General features: G+C 59.3%; 2 protein-coding genes across 13 annotated transcripts; one reads left to right on the top strand and one right to left on the bottom strand.

The window, feature by feature from the left end:
- Window positions 1–1,634: 1,634 nt before the first annotated feature.
- Window positions 1,635–4,945, bottom strand: CKS1B (CDC28 protein kinase regulatory subunit 1B). Its single transcript, XM_045456066.1, has 3 exons — window positions 4,722–4,945; window positions 2,759–2,886; window positions 1,635–2,143 (listed from the first exon to the last, which is right to left on the bottom strand). The coding sequence occupies exons 1-3, from the start codon at window positions 4,778–4,780 to the stop codon at window positions 2,091–2,093; spliced, it is 240 nt and encodes a 79-aa protein (XP_045312022.1). The 5' UTR covers window positions 4,781–4,945; the 3' UTR covers window positions 1,635–2,090.
- A 194-nt stretch (window positions 4,946–5,139) lies between these two features.
- SHC1 (SHC adaptor protein 1) lies at window positions 5,140–14,888 on the top strand. 12 transcript variants are annotated; one of them, XM_045456054.1, is made up of 13 exons: window positions 5,140–5,275; window positions 8,512–8,679; window positions 9,225–9,295; window positions 9,793–9,856; window positions 9,973–10,092; window positions 10,325–10,378; window positions 10,554–10,605; window positions 10,790–10,916; window positions 11,651–11,849; window positions 11,937–12,006; window positions 12,087–12,236; window positions 12,379–12,617; window positions 13,270–14,888. In XM_045456054.1, the coding sequence occupies exons 2-13, from the start codon at window positions 8,515–8,517 to the stop codon at window positions 13,396–13,398; spliced, it is 1,440 nt and encodes a 479-aa protein (XP_045312010.1). In that variant the 5' UTR covers window positions 5,140–5,275; window positions 8,512–8,514; the 3' UTR covers window positions 13,399–14,888. The 12 variants fall into 12 exon arrangements, with proteins under 12 accessions (XP_045312010.1, XP_045312018.1, XP_045312017.1 ...); XM_045456062.1 differs by having other exon boundaries at window positions 5,232–5,275; window positions 12,105–12,236; XM_045456061.1 differs by having other exon boundaries at window positions 5,232–5,275; window positions 12,102–12,236.
- The last annotated feature ends 169 nt before the right edge of the window (window positions 14,889–15,057 follow it).

Raw genomic sequence — 15,057 nt, 5'->3', positions numbered from 1 at the left:
GAAAAAGGAAGGGATGCCATCCAGCCACCCCAAAACAAAAAACAAAGGTAGAGCCAGACTTCTAGACTATTCTTTCTCAAGCGATAAGCCCTGTGTGTTTTTCAATTAAAAGAACCTCAGCTCAAAAAAAAAAAATTTTTTTTTCTTTTTTTTTTAAAATTTTTTTTTTCAACGTTTATTTATTTTTGGGACAGAGAGAGACAGAGCATGAACGGGGGAGGGGCAGAGACAGAGGGAGACACAGAATCGGAAACAGGCTCCAGGCTCTGAGCCATCAGCCCAGAGCCCGACGCGGGGCTCGAACTCACGGGCCGCGAGATCGTGACCTGGCTGAAGTCGGACGCTTAACCGACTGCGCCACCCAGGCGCCCCCCCAAAAATTTTTTTTTTAAAGATTTTAAAGTGATCTCTGCACCCAGCGTGGGGTTCAAACTCACGACCCCAAGATCAAGAGCTCTGTGCTGTACCAACTGGCCCAGCCAGATGCCCCTGTAAAGCGAATTTAAAGGCAAAACAAAAGTCCCACTTGCCTAACAATAAGTCACATGATCCATCATCTTTACTAGCAATGGGGATAGTGTCTCCCCACCCCCACCCCCACCAGCTCTGATCCAATCCTCTATCTGTGGGTTCTCAAGCTTGAGTGGGTGCCAGAATCACCTGGAGAGCCTGTTAAAACCTTGCTAGGCCTAACCGTCAGAGTTTCTGATTCAGCAGGTCTAGGGTGGAGTCCAATAATTTGCATTTCTAACAAGGCTTGAGGTGAAGTCATGCTCTGGTTCAGGGACCACAACTGAACTCCTGCCATAATAGTAAATGGGTGGATGATGGGGGGGGGGGGGGTGGGCAGGGAGATAATTTCCTTTATTTAGTACTGCTGTGATTTTTAAGGTAGGGGGTAAGCTATTATTTGGAAGAATGCTTTTTTTTTTTTTTTAAGGTTTTATTTTGAAGTAATCTCTTCACCCAACATGGGACTCACACTCACGACCCTGAGATCAAGGGTTGCATGCTCCACCGACTGAGCCAGCCAGGGGCCCCTTGGAGAAATGTTTTCTCAAACAACTGCAGCTTATACCTGTTTCCCCAAAGGTTAGTACTCCAGCTACCTGCAGAAAAATGCTTGAAATTCCCACATCCAGGCCACACCCCAGACCAATCAAGTCAACATCTCTCAGGGTCGGCTCAGGCACCAGAACTTGCCGGGAAAAACAGCAGGGGCTGCCCTCCACGCCCCCCTCTCCTGCCCCCAGGTGTGCCTGAGCCTTGGGCCGGGCAGGAAGGGGGCACAGGGCAGCCTCTGGCTGACGGCCTCCTCCCTTCACCCTCTCGTGCCCTTCAGATACCAGGACTACAGTGAAGGCGCCATCCCGGGCTGTAGGAAACAGTTCGTTTGCTTTCCTGAGGTGATGTCTCCACACAGCCTTTAGCTCAGGCTAATAGAGCAGCATATCGTTTCAGATGTTTGACAGAAAGTCTGCTTGAAGTAGGTTAAAAACCGGTTACACGAATGTTGAAACGACCCTCATTATTAGCAAAGAGCTGGGCTTCGTGACCTAAGCGAAGGGGGCACAGCCACAAGCAGGGTGCTGCTCGCAGCGACCCCAAGAGGGGAGACCTCGACAAGCAAAGAATCAGACCGTAAAAACTTCCTCTTTAATCAAGGCTTTTTAACAGGGAACAGGTTTCTTGAATAAAACGGACAGTTTCCAGTACAATGAAACATGAACCACCATACAACATACAACACCTGGCAGGAAGAAACAAAACGGCAAGTTTACGCAATCCCTGCCACGGCCTTATGCTTAGGGGAGCCGCTTCCTCCATCTACCAAGTGTGTTCTGCAGGATACAGAGCTCGGCAGGGCTTCCGGGGTCACGCTCGGCCGAGGCTGCAGCCCGAACGGCGCTCAGCCGGCTGGGCCGTGCCGCTGTTGGCTCAGGCGAAGCGGTCACCGGCACAAACAGTCTGAACATCCTTTCAATATCAAAGTGGGAAGCAAGAAGGCAATGGAATAATGTCACCCGAAGATGTCGTTAGCACGTGAGGACAGCTGTGCGAAGCCTGAGGCCGAAAGGCGGCTGCCGGCTTCATTTCTTCGGCTTCTTGGGCAGCGGTCGCCGGAACAACAGGATGTGAGGTTCTGAAAGAGCGAGTGGAACCTAAGAGGCAAGCTCACACTCGTGTGCGCACAGCCTACGGTCCCCCACCCGCACCTCCCAGAGACAGCGATCAGATCTTCACGACTGAATTACGACGTCAGCACGCGGCCTTAGAACCAGACCCAAGAGCTGGGCCTGTCTGCCAAGTACAGAATTGTCCGTATCAGTTCTTTTGCTATGTTTGTGCAGCCCCGGGGGAGCCCTTTATTAGTTTTGCCTGGCAGCTTGGTGTCTGGTGTCTTATCAAGAAATACACTTTCCTTGGCTTATTTGGATAACATCCAAGAACTCACTTTCTGATGGAGAATGATGATGGAGCCACAGCCTCCTCCGGGGTATACGTGGCCTTAAAAAGAAGGCTACGCTCGGACGAAGTTAGAGATGAAAAGAGGTTTTTTTCAGTGACACCTTGTCTCTGAACTTCCCATCTGACACTTTACTCTTATTTCTGGTCCCTTCAGTTTTTCTAGACGGCTGGTGAGGAACCTATAAACCACCGTTACCCTCCCCTGATTTCTCTGGGTTATGCGATCTTATCGCTCTTTCTTGCCCTCAGTGAAGGAACCCGTATGATTGCTCTCAGCCACTGCACCAACCTGGTTCGTGGATCATATAATGGACCCATCCCTGACTCTGCTGCACGCCGAGATTCCGCCACTCAGATTCAGACATCAAATGGGTTTTAGGGACCAGCTTGGCTATGTCCTTGGGCAACATGACGTGCCTGTAACAGAAACACGGACAGGTGGGGGGACTCACATCAGCAGTGGGGACAGTCCGTTAGACAAGTGCTTACACACAAAGCCAAGAGAGGAAAGAAAGGAAAAGTTGGTTTCTGATAGTAGGGAGTTTATATAAATTTATTGTGGGGTAAAGGCAGCTAGAATTAAAGGCCAAGTTCTGCAAATCCTCCTGCAAGTATATCACAAAGCACAAATTAATGAGCAACGCAAGCGAATGAGCACCTAACTTCCAGGCACCGTTGACGCACTGCCTCTGGCCTCCTGGAGCCCAGTGCCCTACTTGATTACTCGGAATCAACAGAATGGCAGCCCCATAGCAGAGTGTTAATAACAGAGGTAGTTTCCAGATGGATCGGTGAAGGAAGGCCTCTTACGGAGCGCTGTGTGGAAGAGCCCTCACAAAGGATGGCCTGTCAACGTAAACCCTTTAAATCTATCCTCGATTTCATTTTCCTGACTCTGAAGGCATGTGCCATGAGACTTCCCTGGGGGAAACGCCTTGTCTTCCTAACCAAGGATAAGTCTCCTTTCATGGCAAAAAAGTATTACTCTGCCACGAATCCTGATACACTTCATCATGCTCGGTGAAAATACACTAAACGCTCCCCGTGCTAGTAACAGAGATGCTTCCCAGAGACATGATTCTAGTCTAAGTATCTGAAAATAGCTTACATTCTAACAAGTGCCTGGCACATTGCACCAAACAGCCCCCCTCACGACAAGCTGTTTCTTAAACCAAGATACCACTGCCAAGATCTACAACTTCCAGAGAGATGAAACTCGTGACTTCTCCCGAGTCCCACAGAGATGCTATAAGCGCTTAGTTCATATGGGGAGGAAAAAGTTAACGGGCCCCAGCGGAGCTGCGGGTCTTCCCCAAGCAGCTGGCGTCACCGCGGTCCTGTGTCTGCACCTGTCAGCACGCACCGAGCTGGCCACAGGGCCCAGCCCCGCACTAGGCGGAAAAGAAACACAACCAAAGCAAGTTTGCATTGCACGTTCTTCAATTTTGGGGGCAAGATACGAACTAGGAAGTTGTTTCAAGGATCATGCCCTCATTTGCAGAATCCTTGGTCTTCCCGAATCTTTCAACCTGGAATCACGGAGTTGGATTAACTCCAAACTCCGAGGCTCTGTAAGGACCCCCTTCTTCACCATCCGTGCCGAGCTCTGTTGCTCCCACATAACCTGCACCTATGTCCATCACGTCCCTTCTCGCCCTCTCTCTGAAGCCTGCAGCGTTTCCACAAACGTCTCGGGCTGTGGGGAGCAGAGGCCAGGGCTCATGCCCGCACTTAACACAACACCTGGAGGCGCTCCGTAACTGTTTCGAATGTTCGACGGGCATCCGGCAGGCCCCTGCCAAGTCCTTTCTCAAAGCCCTCGGCCAGCTTCACCCCCCCCGCAGGTCCTGGAAGCCCCCTTCCTGAAACAAGCCCACGCCCCCTTTGCAGGAATCCGCGGGCACCTCTCGCGCCGCCGTGGCCACCTCCTCTCATAGGCCCGGGAGGCCCCCGAGGTGTCGCCGCGACACCAGCAGTCTCCAGAAGGCAAGCACAGCTCGCTCTGCCGAGGGGGCGGGGCCGTCAGCCTAGAGCCCCTAGCCACGCCCACTCCGAGTCCGCCACTTTCTACTTTCCCCGGTGCCGCCAGGCCCTGGCGCGTGCGCCGTAGGCTCTCAGCGACCGTCCCCAGCCCGCGGCTCGGGTCTCCCGCGCATGCGCCGGTCCCGTCGCTTCAGCTCCGGTTCCTAACTCTTCTTGCCCTCACTTGTCGAAGTTCACGACCTCGCGGTGGGCCCCGCGCCGGCACTAACCGGTACTCGAACTCCTCGTCGTCGTATTTGTCCGAATAGTAAATCTGTTTGTGCGACATGACCGCTCGGCCTGAGGATCGTCAGCCCCGCGCCGCCAACCTCCGAACAACTCCCAGCAGCACGCGCTCCCACCCACTTTGGCCTCGCTTTCAAACACGCCGCCCGCGCTTCCCATTGGTCCCTTTGGCTTAAGGCGGGACAGCTCTACCTTCAAGCCTCGGATTGGCTTAGATTCGCTTCTCCTCGAGTCCTTATTGGAGTGCACCTCTCACGTTCCTCAAGAACGAGCGTAGGTAAAAAACGCGCCTGTAATTGGCTATCCCTGCCCCCGTGCGCGTTCTCGCGCTGCCATTGGCTGATTCGGGAAAGTGGGCTGGGTAAAGGAGGGACCGAGGTAGAGGGTCAGGGGTTAGTGAGGCCGGAAGTAAGTGCAATAAAGTTTCTTCAGGGAGGCCGGGCCGGGGAGAAAGTTGGAACGACAACCTAAGGAGGCAGTAGCGTGATCCGGAACCAAATCGGGCCGCGGTGCGGTGCGGCGACTCCATGAGGCCCTGGTGAGTTGGGCCTTTCCCTTCTCCTTAGGTGACCCGCTCCTCCACCCCGGAACCCCTCTCCCGGGACCCTACTTCCGGTCTTCGTGGCTAAGCCCCGCCCCCTGAGACCCCCTCCCCGGAAGTCCCACCCCCCAACTTCAGGGGGCTCCCCGAACCCCGACTTGTTTTCTGCTTATTGTCCACGACCCCACCCTGCCGCCCAGCTTTCCTGGAAGCCCCACCCCCGGACATGCTTCCAAGCCCTAGTGCAAGAAACCCGACGGTAGTCCTTCCAATTCCCCGAGACCCCGCCTCCTCGCGACGGGTCTCCGCTAACTCCTGTCCATCAAAGAGCCTATCTCTCGAAAGAGCAGAGCGCCGCCCCTCAAAGAACGCTAGGGACGCGTGAAGCCACGCCTCCCCGAGGCCCCGCCTCTCCCCAACCACGTCGGGCTGAGCGGACACCACGCCTGCTAGAAGTCTCGGGTGCCCGCGACCTAGGGGCCACGCCCCCTGAGGGGCTGCTCGGGGGGCGACCCCGGTCCCCGCCTCGGAAGCGCGGTCTTCAGCTCCGAAGACCCTGGCTCACATAGTTCCCTTTTCTCTTTTGGGCCTCGGGCCCCGTTTTCGTGAGCGCTCGTGCCCCAGCAGGTGGGACGTCAAAGTGTCCCCGCCGGTTCTGAGCGGTGAGAGGTTAGAGGCAGCCCTTGGCCTCCCCCTGCCCCCTTCCCAGGGTGGGCCCGCGTGAAGGGGGCTGGACTTGGGGAGCGAGGCTTGCTCCGGGGTTCCCAGCCCCGCTACCGGAGCTTCCCCTCCCAGGACCGACTCCGCCCCGGGGACAGCTGTAGGTCTCACACCTGCACCTCGGGAGCTGGTAGGGCCATGGGTTTGTCGGTGTGCGACCCTGTGGGTGCGACAGGAGCGAGCGCTGTCCGCTGCCAGGGGACAGCGGCTTGGAGGGGTGGAGGGGACAGTGGCCCTTTTGCAGGGACTCCTCAACCCCCACCGCTCCTTTGGCCCTTCCCCTCCCCCTAAGCAGAGTTCCTGCCTGGGCATTCCTCCTGGGCCCGCTCGCCCGGCCTTCCCTTCTGGAAACATTCCTGAGGCTTTCGCCATTTCCTGCTACTTGCCTCCTCCTCCTCCTCCCTGCTGGGCTGGGAAGCCACCAGCGGCTTCACCCCCACACCCGGCCACCCGGACTCCCGGGAGGCGGGCTCCTTTTTTCCGATGCAAATTTAAAAAGCCCTACTTCCTCCTTCTTTTCTTCCGAACGCCCACACCTGTCGCTCGTTCCCGGCCTCTGGATTCCGCGGGCTCCCGCGGCTGGAGGACGTCTTGGCAGGTGTGGGGGGTGTGAGGCTGTGGCGAAGCCTTTCCTCATTCTCTCGGACGTGGAGTGATAGAATTGTGCTCGGGAGTGACCAAGCTGTCCTCGATTGAGGACTAGGGCAGGTGAAAGAGTTAAGTGGTGGCATTATTAATCATTATATCATTTGCACCCTTATCTTAAGTAAATTTGAGAGTAGATAATTCCAAGGTGAACGTGGGGGTTCTGCGTATCTTTTGCTACTTGTTTGCTGACCCCCCCCCATCTTCCTCCGTGGCCCCCTCAAGCAGAGCTGTGGCAGGAAGCTGTGGGTGGGAGGGATGGGTTTGGGGCTGTTCCCTGCGTCCAGCCTCAGCCCATCCCTGGCACCCCTGGGCACAGATTTGCCATCTGCCCCCTCTGTCCCTTTGTGGCCCGTAACCCCCGCTTCTGTTGGAGGGAGAACTGTTTCACTCTCCCACGTCCTCCAGTCACATTCTGCCCCTGGCGGACACCCGCACTTTCCCTGGTCCCTGCAAGAGAGTGCGTTCAGGGAGCTGACCTTAGCGTCAGTGTCTTGCCACCCACCCACCCTTGACAGCTTGCTTTGCTAACTAGGCCCGTGGAAGGTGGGGGGGAGACACAAGAGAGCTGGCCGCTACTCCTCGGCATGGTGGGTGCCACGGAGAGAACGAGGCTCTGTCAGCTTGTCCTCTGTTCCACCTCCTACCAGGTGGTTCCCTGAGGCACCACCCAGGTTGGACTTTGTTCCCCTTACAACACAGGCTTTGCTCTTCCTCCTGGCCCCTCTGCGTCCACTGGGGCCACTACCATCCTTTCCCCATTTCTTTACCTCCTGTCCACAGCTGTTGTAGCAGAGGGTGCTAATGGCCCAGGCTCCCTAGGGCCACCACCCCACTGTGCCATAGCGGTGGGGGTAGCGTGGCCTGGGCTGCGGGAGGGGGGACTTTGAGTGTTCAACCAGGACAGGAAGGGAAGTGCTGAGCTCAGGGATCCCCTCCCTTTTCCACCCCCAGCTGCCTCTGTTTCCTCTCTCATTCCCCCCTACTCTCCCGTGGCTTCCTGCTCCCTTTGGCCTGCCCATGTCCTGTTTGGATTGATCCAGACCTATCCTTATTTCCCTCCTTTCCTTCTCATTCCTACATGCTTCCCTCCCACCCCCACTTTGCTCCCCTCCCCGATTACTGGTGGTTGTCTGGGGGCAGGGTGGGGACACGCATAGCTCTGTCCCTGCCGAGTCCGGGGCTGTGGCAGTGGTGGGGGTTCAGCCCCTTAGAGCCTGTGAGTCAGCACTGTCCTCGGGATTGGGCCCTCGGCTTAGCTCCCCGCCCCTGGGGAGGAGCCAGGCAGCTCTGGGTCCAGCCTGTTCTCTTCTCCGCGGAGAAGAGGCTCCACGCTGGGCGGGGATGGGGCCTGAAACTCTCTGGGTCTGAGCGGGGGTGGGCGCTGGTGCCACTTACCCTCTCCCTTCCCAGGATCCTTGAGATCCCTGGGCCAGAGAGGTCCGGTCAGGCTAAGGGCCTGGGGATGCCCCCTGCCTGGCCCCCTTGCCCTGACTGGCAGGGGGGCCAGGCTGGGCAGCAGCCTCCCTCTCACTCCAGCCATGGATCTCCTGCCCCCCAAGCCCAAGTACAATCCGCTTCGGAATGAGTCTCTGTCATCGCTGGAGGAGGGGGCTTCGGGGTCCACCCCGCCGGAGGAGCCGCCTTCCCCCTCGGCCTCGTCCCTGGGGCCTATCCTGCCTCCTCTGCCTGGGGACGAGAGTCCCACCACCCTGTGCTCCTTCTTCCCCCGGATGAGCAACCTGAAGCTGGCCAACCCAGCTGGGGGGCGCCCGGGGCCAAAGGGGGAGCCAGGGAGGGTGGCTGAGGATGGGGAGGGGATCGTAGGGGCGGCCGCGCCAGACTCAGGCCCCCTGCCCCTCCTCCAGGACATGAACAAGCTGAGTGGAGGCGGCGGGCGCAGGACTCGGGTGGAAGGGGGCCAGCTGGGGGGCGAGGAGTGGACCCGCCACGGGAGCTTTGTCAATAAGCCCACGCGGGGCTGGCTGCATCCCAACGACAAAGTCATGGGACCCGGGGTTTCCTACTTGGTTCGGGTGAGTGAGCACGCCCCAGCCTCCCCGCTCCCTCCAGAGCCTCCAGTCCCTCTGCCCACCCATCTCCCAGCACCGCCTTGCTTTCAGGGTCCTGTTTCTCAAACCTTTCTTGCCCCTTCTCCCATTCTGGACCCCTCCCTGGGCCCCTTCCTTCTTGTGACTCCCTCCCCCCCCACCCCCTTCCCCCTCTCCTGCTCAGCATGCCGCCCAGCGTGGCAGAGGCCCCTAGTAAGTGTTGGAATGAGTGACCCTGGATTGTGTCCTCCGGTCTCCTCCCCCTGGAGATGTCACTCCCCCCCCCCCCCCCCCCCAGTGCCTGTCGCTGTCCTCTAGAGTCTCTTCCCAGATGCATGAGGTTCTCCCAGCCTTGCCTCTTCCCCTCATTTCCTGTTGTCTTGCACGTTGTGGGGTGTAGCCTCGGGCAGTGGGCGAGATGCCTTCATCTTTACCCTTCCCTTGGCGGCTCAGAGGGGAAAGACCCGGGGCTCTTCGTGAAGGGGTGGGGGGAGGCGGCTGACCCGTCACCCTCGGTCCCCTCCCCTCAGTACATGGGCTGTGTGGAGGTCCTGCAGTCGATGCGCGCCCTGGACTTCAACACCCGCACCCAGGTCACCAGGTTAGTGGGATGGGAGCAGACTGGGGGAGGAGGGACGCGGGTCACTTGGTGGCTTGCAGGTGGTGGCTTATCTTTTGGTAAAGGGGATGGAGAGAAAGTTAGGGGAGCGAGTGTGAGTCTGAATGAAAAGAGGCAGCTCTCATCTGGATCCTTCCTCCTCCGGCCCATGAGCTGCGGGGGCCGTGGCAAAGCCAGTTGGCAGCTGGAGCCTGAGTGGAAGCTGGGCGGATGGTCGGTGACTGCTGCCTTTGGGAAGGGGAGGGGACATTCGCTAGCTGGAAGGGGGTGGGGCCGGGCCCCCGCTGAGGCCCTAACCCAATCAGCCAGGAAGTGGCCTCTCCGTGTCATCAAATATTAAAGGCCCTTAATTCAATCCACCACGACAAAGAGCCTGGAGTGCCCCTGGAGTCTGGCCTGGTCTTCCCCTCCCCCTGCCCCATGGCAGCCCAAGCTGAGTGGGAGGCAGGCTCTGGGTCTGAGGACCTCTCTCTCCCCAGGGAGGCCATCAGTCTGGTGTGTGAGGCAGTGCCCGGTGCGAAGGGGGCAACAAGGAGGAGAAAGGTACCCCGGGGCCGGTGGGGCTGGAGGTGCTGCTGGGAAACATGGGGTGGTGGTGGGGGGGGGGGTTTCCTGGGGTGGGGAACCGCAGCTTCTGAGAGCCTTGGGCCCTCCCCTAGCCCTGTGGCCGCCCACTCAGCTCCATCCTGGGGAGGAGTAACCTGAAGTTTGCAGGAATGCCGATCACTCTCACCGTCTCCACCAGCAGCCTCAACCTCATGGCCGCAGATTGCAAACAGGTTGGTGGGGTTGGGCGAGGGGGCCAGAAACGCTGCTGGAAGGGCCGAGCAGGACCTGGTCACAGTGCCAGGAGCCAGGACAGTCAGGAAGGAGGAGCTTAGAAGGGCCTGGGCTGAGAGGCCAGAAGGGCGGGACCGGCCGCCAGGGCTCGGGGCTGCGGTCGCCCAGGTAGGCCCTGAGGCTGCCTGACGTGTTTCATTCCCCTCCTCTGTCCCCTGCCCTGACCCTCAGATCATCGCCAACCACCACATGCAGTCTATCTCATTTGCGTCCGGTGGGGACCCGGTGAGTGGCCGAACGGGGCACAGGTGGTGGGGGCAGAGTAGGGGCCAGGCGCTGGGGAGACACCGGCCGGAAGCGGTGGTGTGGTGTCTGAAAAGCACTGGGTTGTTGGGGGCGGGGGCGAGGTGGGGCTATACAGTCGAGCTAAGTGGCTTCTTCTGACCCTGCCCGACCCCAGGACACAGCTGAGTACGTCGCCTATGTTGCCAAAGACCCGGTCAATCAGAGAGGTGAGGCGCGGTGGGGAGCGCTGGGTGGGGCCGGCTGTCCGTGAGGCAGGTGAGCAGGACCTGGGGAGCTAAGCGGGGGCCCTGGAAGGCGAGGGTCCTGTCTGCGCCCCCGCCACCCCCCCCCCCCCACCCACCCCCAGCAGTCCGCCTCCGAGCTCACCGACAGCCTGTGCTGTGCCCGCAGCCTGCCACATCCTGGAGTGTCCCGAAGGGCTTGCTCAGGACGTCATCAGCACCATCGGCCAGGCCTTCGAGCTTCGCTTCAAACAATACCTCAGGAACCCGCCCAAGCTGGTCACCCCTCACGACAGGTGAGCGGGTCTGGGGGTGGGGCAGCTCCCGGGCCCCAGGCCGGAACTGAGAGAGCGAGTCTGCCCCACTGCCCACACGCGAGCTCAGAGGGGGTCGGGGCATGGAACCTGTGTGCCCGCGGCCATCGGGAGAATGTGTCCTGCCTGCTGCAGGCCGGTTCCTCCTCTCACGTGCCAGACTCCACGCCCCCACCGTCCCTGGCTGCGTGGGCCTTTCTGTCCCCAGCCACCTTGGTGCCAGTGCGCTTCTCTTTTCTTGCCCGTTTGGCCATCCTTGGTTTTTCATTTTCCTGCCCGTGGAAGCCATCAGGAATTTGGGGTGCGGGAGGATGTTTTATTCCCACGATCTCTACCTTTCCTTCCTGCCTTAGGCCGGTAGCTATTGAGTATTTCGAGGAGATTAAACTAGTCTGGATCGTATCTTTTCCTGCTACCCTGTGCCTCCCCTCCCTCTCGGGAGACAGCCTAACAACCAAGGGTGTGAACTTTAGGGTCAAATCCAATTCCGTGGCTCTGCTCCACCACCGTGCGATTGTGAAGCCGCGGGCAGATTCTCCGGCTCTGACCGGCCTGTCTCGTCTCTAACGTTGGAGAAGGAAGTAATGGCGCCTTGCAGGGCCCCCGGGAGGGTGGTGCGGCTGTGTGTAGAAAACAGCTGGCCTTGGGCCCACCCCGCAGGCCGCGCCCAGCCCGTGGCCACCGTCTGTGCCCTCCCTCTCTCCTGCCCCTCTCAGGATGGCTGGTTTTGATGGTTCGGCTTGGGACGAGGAGGAGGAAGAGCCACCTGACCACCAGTACTATAATGACTTCCCGGGGAAGGAGCCGCCTCTCGGGGGAGTGGTGGACATGAGGCTTCGGGAAGGAGCTCCCCCCGGGGCTGCTCGACCCACTCCACCCGGGGTCCAGACCCCCAGCCACCTGGGAGCAACGCTGGTAAGTGGCTCGGAAGGAGGTGGGCTGGGCCCGGGTTGGCAGTAGTGGGTTTGGGCTTCTGGTAACGTCTTGTTTTTGTCCCCGCAGCCTGTGGGACAGCCTGTTGGGGGAGACCCAGAAATTCGCAAACAGATGCCACCTCCACCGCCCTGCCCAGGTGTGAAGGGAGCCGGGCCGGTGGGGGGAGGGGGGGCGGGGAGTCGAGGCGCAGGAGGCTGGACTGGGGTCACCGTGAAGCCTCTCTCTCCTCAGCAGGTAGGGAGCTCTTCGACGATCCTTCCTACGTCAACGTCCAGAACCTAGACAAGGCCCGGCAAGCAGGGGGTGGGGCCGGGCCCCCCAATCCTGCCATCAATGGCAGCGCGCCCCGAGACCTCTTTGACATGAGTGAGTGCTCCCCTCTCCTCTCTGCATGGCTGTCTTCCCACTTGGCTCCTCTTCTTCTGCCCTGCGCCTTCCTCCCCGGAGGTCTGGGTCCCGGCGTGTGTCGTGCCCCCTGCCTTTCTTAGGCTTCCCTTTGCACCCCCAGAGCCCTTCGAGGATGCCCTTCGCGTGCCTCCACCGCCCCAGTCAGTGGCCATGGCCGAGCAGCTGCGAGGGGAGCCCTGGTTCCACGGGAAGCTGAGCCGGCGGGAGGCCGAGGCCCTGCTGCAGCTCAACGGCGACTTCCTGGTGCGGGAGAGCACGACCACGCCGGGCCAGTACGTGCTCACCGGCCTGCAGAGTGGGCAGCCCAAGCACCTGCTCCTGGTGGACCCGGAGGGCGTGGTGAGTGGTGGGGGTAGGCGGGAGGCTGCGGCCCCCTCCTTCCCTCCCTGCTCCCTGCTGTCCCTGCTTGGCGTTTGTGCGCAGGCACCCCTCTCCAGCCGTCCACGTTCCTTCCCTCGCACCCCCGGGCCTGAGCTCCGTTCGTTTCAGCCCGCAAGGCCCCAGCCCCCTAGCCCATCTGGGCAGGAAGGCGTTCTTCTTGCCTGAGCCCCTCTTGTAACAAATGAGGAAACCGTCCTGGAGAGGAGCCGCCCCCGGTCCTCCAGACTCGGGGCTCAGCCCAGTGTCCTGTTGTGTCTCTGCACTGCCCCCACTGCCCCGCGTAACTTTGGGCTCTTTTCTGGAGCAGTCTCCGTCTCGTTTCCCTGTCTTTTCTGCACTGCGTGTCGCCTCCCGGGTCAGAAGAGGAGTAGATAGCCCTCAGCGTCACAGTTTCTGGGCAGACGTCCCCTCTGCCTTTTCCCAGTTCACTGAGCTGTCTGCTCCGGATTCTCCTTCTCGAGAAGCTTCAGTGATCAGGACTGACAACCCTCCCATCCCGCCATCCTTTTCTCCTTCTTCAACCCTCTTGAATATTCCGGCTTCCTCAGCCTTGGGGGCTGAGGTCTTTGACTCTTCACCTGCATTGACCTTCTCCCTTTACACTCACCAGGTTCGGACAAAGGATCACCGCTTTGAGAGCGTCAGCCACCTCATCAGCTACCATGTGGACAATCACTTGCCCATCATCTCTGCGGGCAGTGAACTATGTCTCCAGCAGCCTGTGGAGCGGAAGCTGTGATCCAGCAAAGTGCTTTCTCCCCGAAGGGGCCCTCTCACCCCTTCCACCCTGTTCCTTGATTCTCAGGACTTCACTTGGGAGTGTTTTGTGGGCTGGGCCTTGTGTTGGAGCTGGGAGTAGTGTGGACACGGTTCAGCATCGGCTGAATGAGAGGGTTTGTCGGAAGCCTGGGGTAGAATCCCGTTTCTCCCCGAACCTTACCAAAGTATTAATGTACAGAGTAGCCCCTTCCCTGGGCCTCTCCTGTGCCAATCTGATACCCCCTTCCCCAAGAAGGTGGGTGCTTGAGGCCTGGGCAGCGTGCCTCCTTGAAATGAGAAAAGCCTAATGGGGCAATCACCTTTCTAGGGAAGGGGGCACGAATCACACCTTTGGTCTACCCTTGGGCTCAGATCCCTCTCAACAACTCTCCCTCCCAGTGGTTAAACTTTGTGCCTTTGACCATCTCCTAGGTCTGAAGAGATTTTATGCAAAGAGTTCTTGAGCCCCTGAGGTCGAGGATGGGTGTGCTGACACCTTGGCTTCGGGGACCCTGTCCTCTCCTTGCTCAGCACCCACTCCACCTCCACCCCAGTTTAGGTTGGGAGAGCAGAGGCAGGAATGGCAGCTGGCCCCTGTCCCCGGGAAAATGCAACCCTTAGAGATTGCCTCAGAGCCCCCCTCTCCCTGGCCAGTGGGGAGATGGACCCCTCCCTTGCTCAGTGCCTCCTGGCCAGGGGGGGGCCCCTCACCCAAGGGGTCTGTATATACATTTTGTAAGTCCCTCCCCCACCTCCCAATTTGCATGCATGTTATACTCTACAGCCAAAGCGTGGCCCGTCGCCCGCCCCTCGACCCTCGGTCCTGCAGCCTCTTCCCTGCCTCTTGCTGGGGCGGGGGTGGGGGTGGGGGGTGTGTGTGACAGGATTCAGGCCTCCTGAACCGGTAACTGCCGGTTTGTGGAGGCAGGAACGAGGGCAAGGAGACTAAAGCAGTAGACAATCCCCAAATACCATCTGTAGATTTGGAACTACACTTATTTTGATTTTATACGCTTATACTTTATGGCTGTGGATTTACTTTCCTTATTTGTTTTCTCTGGCTTATCTGGAGCACAGAATGATAATAGTCCATTACATGTACACATCACCTCTTTGCCTTTTCAAAGCCCTTTCATAAGGACTAGCATTTCCCTCCTCCTGGCCTGGGCACGATCTTTTCCGCCAGAGACTGCGGCCTTGGAAGTGGATCGCGAGCCAGGACTAGGAAAGCCTGGGCCTCCCGGAGTCCAGGCGGCCTAGTGCACGACCTGAGCTTCTGAGCTTCGGTGTCAGGCTGACGCCCCCCGCCCCCCACCCCGGGAGCCAGCCCTGCTGCTGGGGGCTCCGCCTGCGGACTGGGAGTGGGGGAGTGTCTCCACGGTCTTCGTCCTCGCCTTTTTGTTTGGGTGTCTTCGCGGTGTCACTTATACCAAAGGGAAATCCTCTTTATTAAAGTCCCTGCTTCTTCTACCTCGGCCTCAAGGTCCCTGCTGCTTGTGGTTGGCCGCGGCCGGGCGAGGGTGGGAGTGGGGGAGGGGAGGGGAGGCGGGGCGGCCCCTCCCGCAGCGGCGCCTCCAGCCTCCCCCCTCCCCCCCAGGCTCCGGCTCCGGGTGGTCCGGCCCGGGCCCCGCCCCTCGCC

This window comes from Leopardus geoffroyi, chromosome C3 (genome assembly GCF_018350155.1).
Source record: "Leopardus geoffroyi isolate Oge1 chromosome C3, O.geoffroyi_Oge1_pat1.0, whole genome shotgun sequence".
NCBI classification, from domain to species: domain Eukaryota; kingdom Metazoa; phylum Chordata; class Mammalia; order Carnivora; family Felidae; genus Leopardus; species Leopardus geoffroyi.
This window is presented reverse-complemented; position numbering and strand designations above follow the sequence as displayed.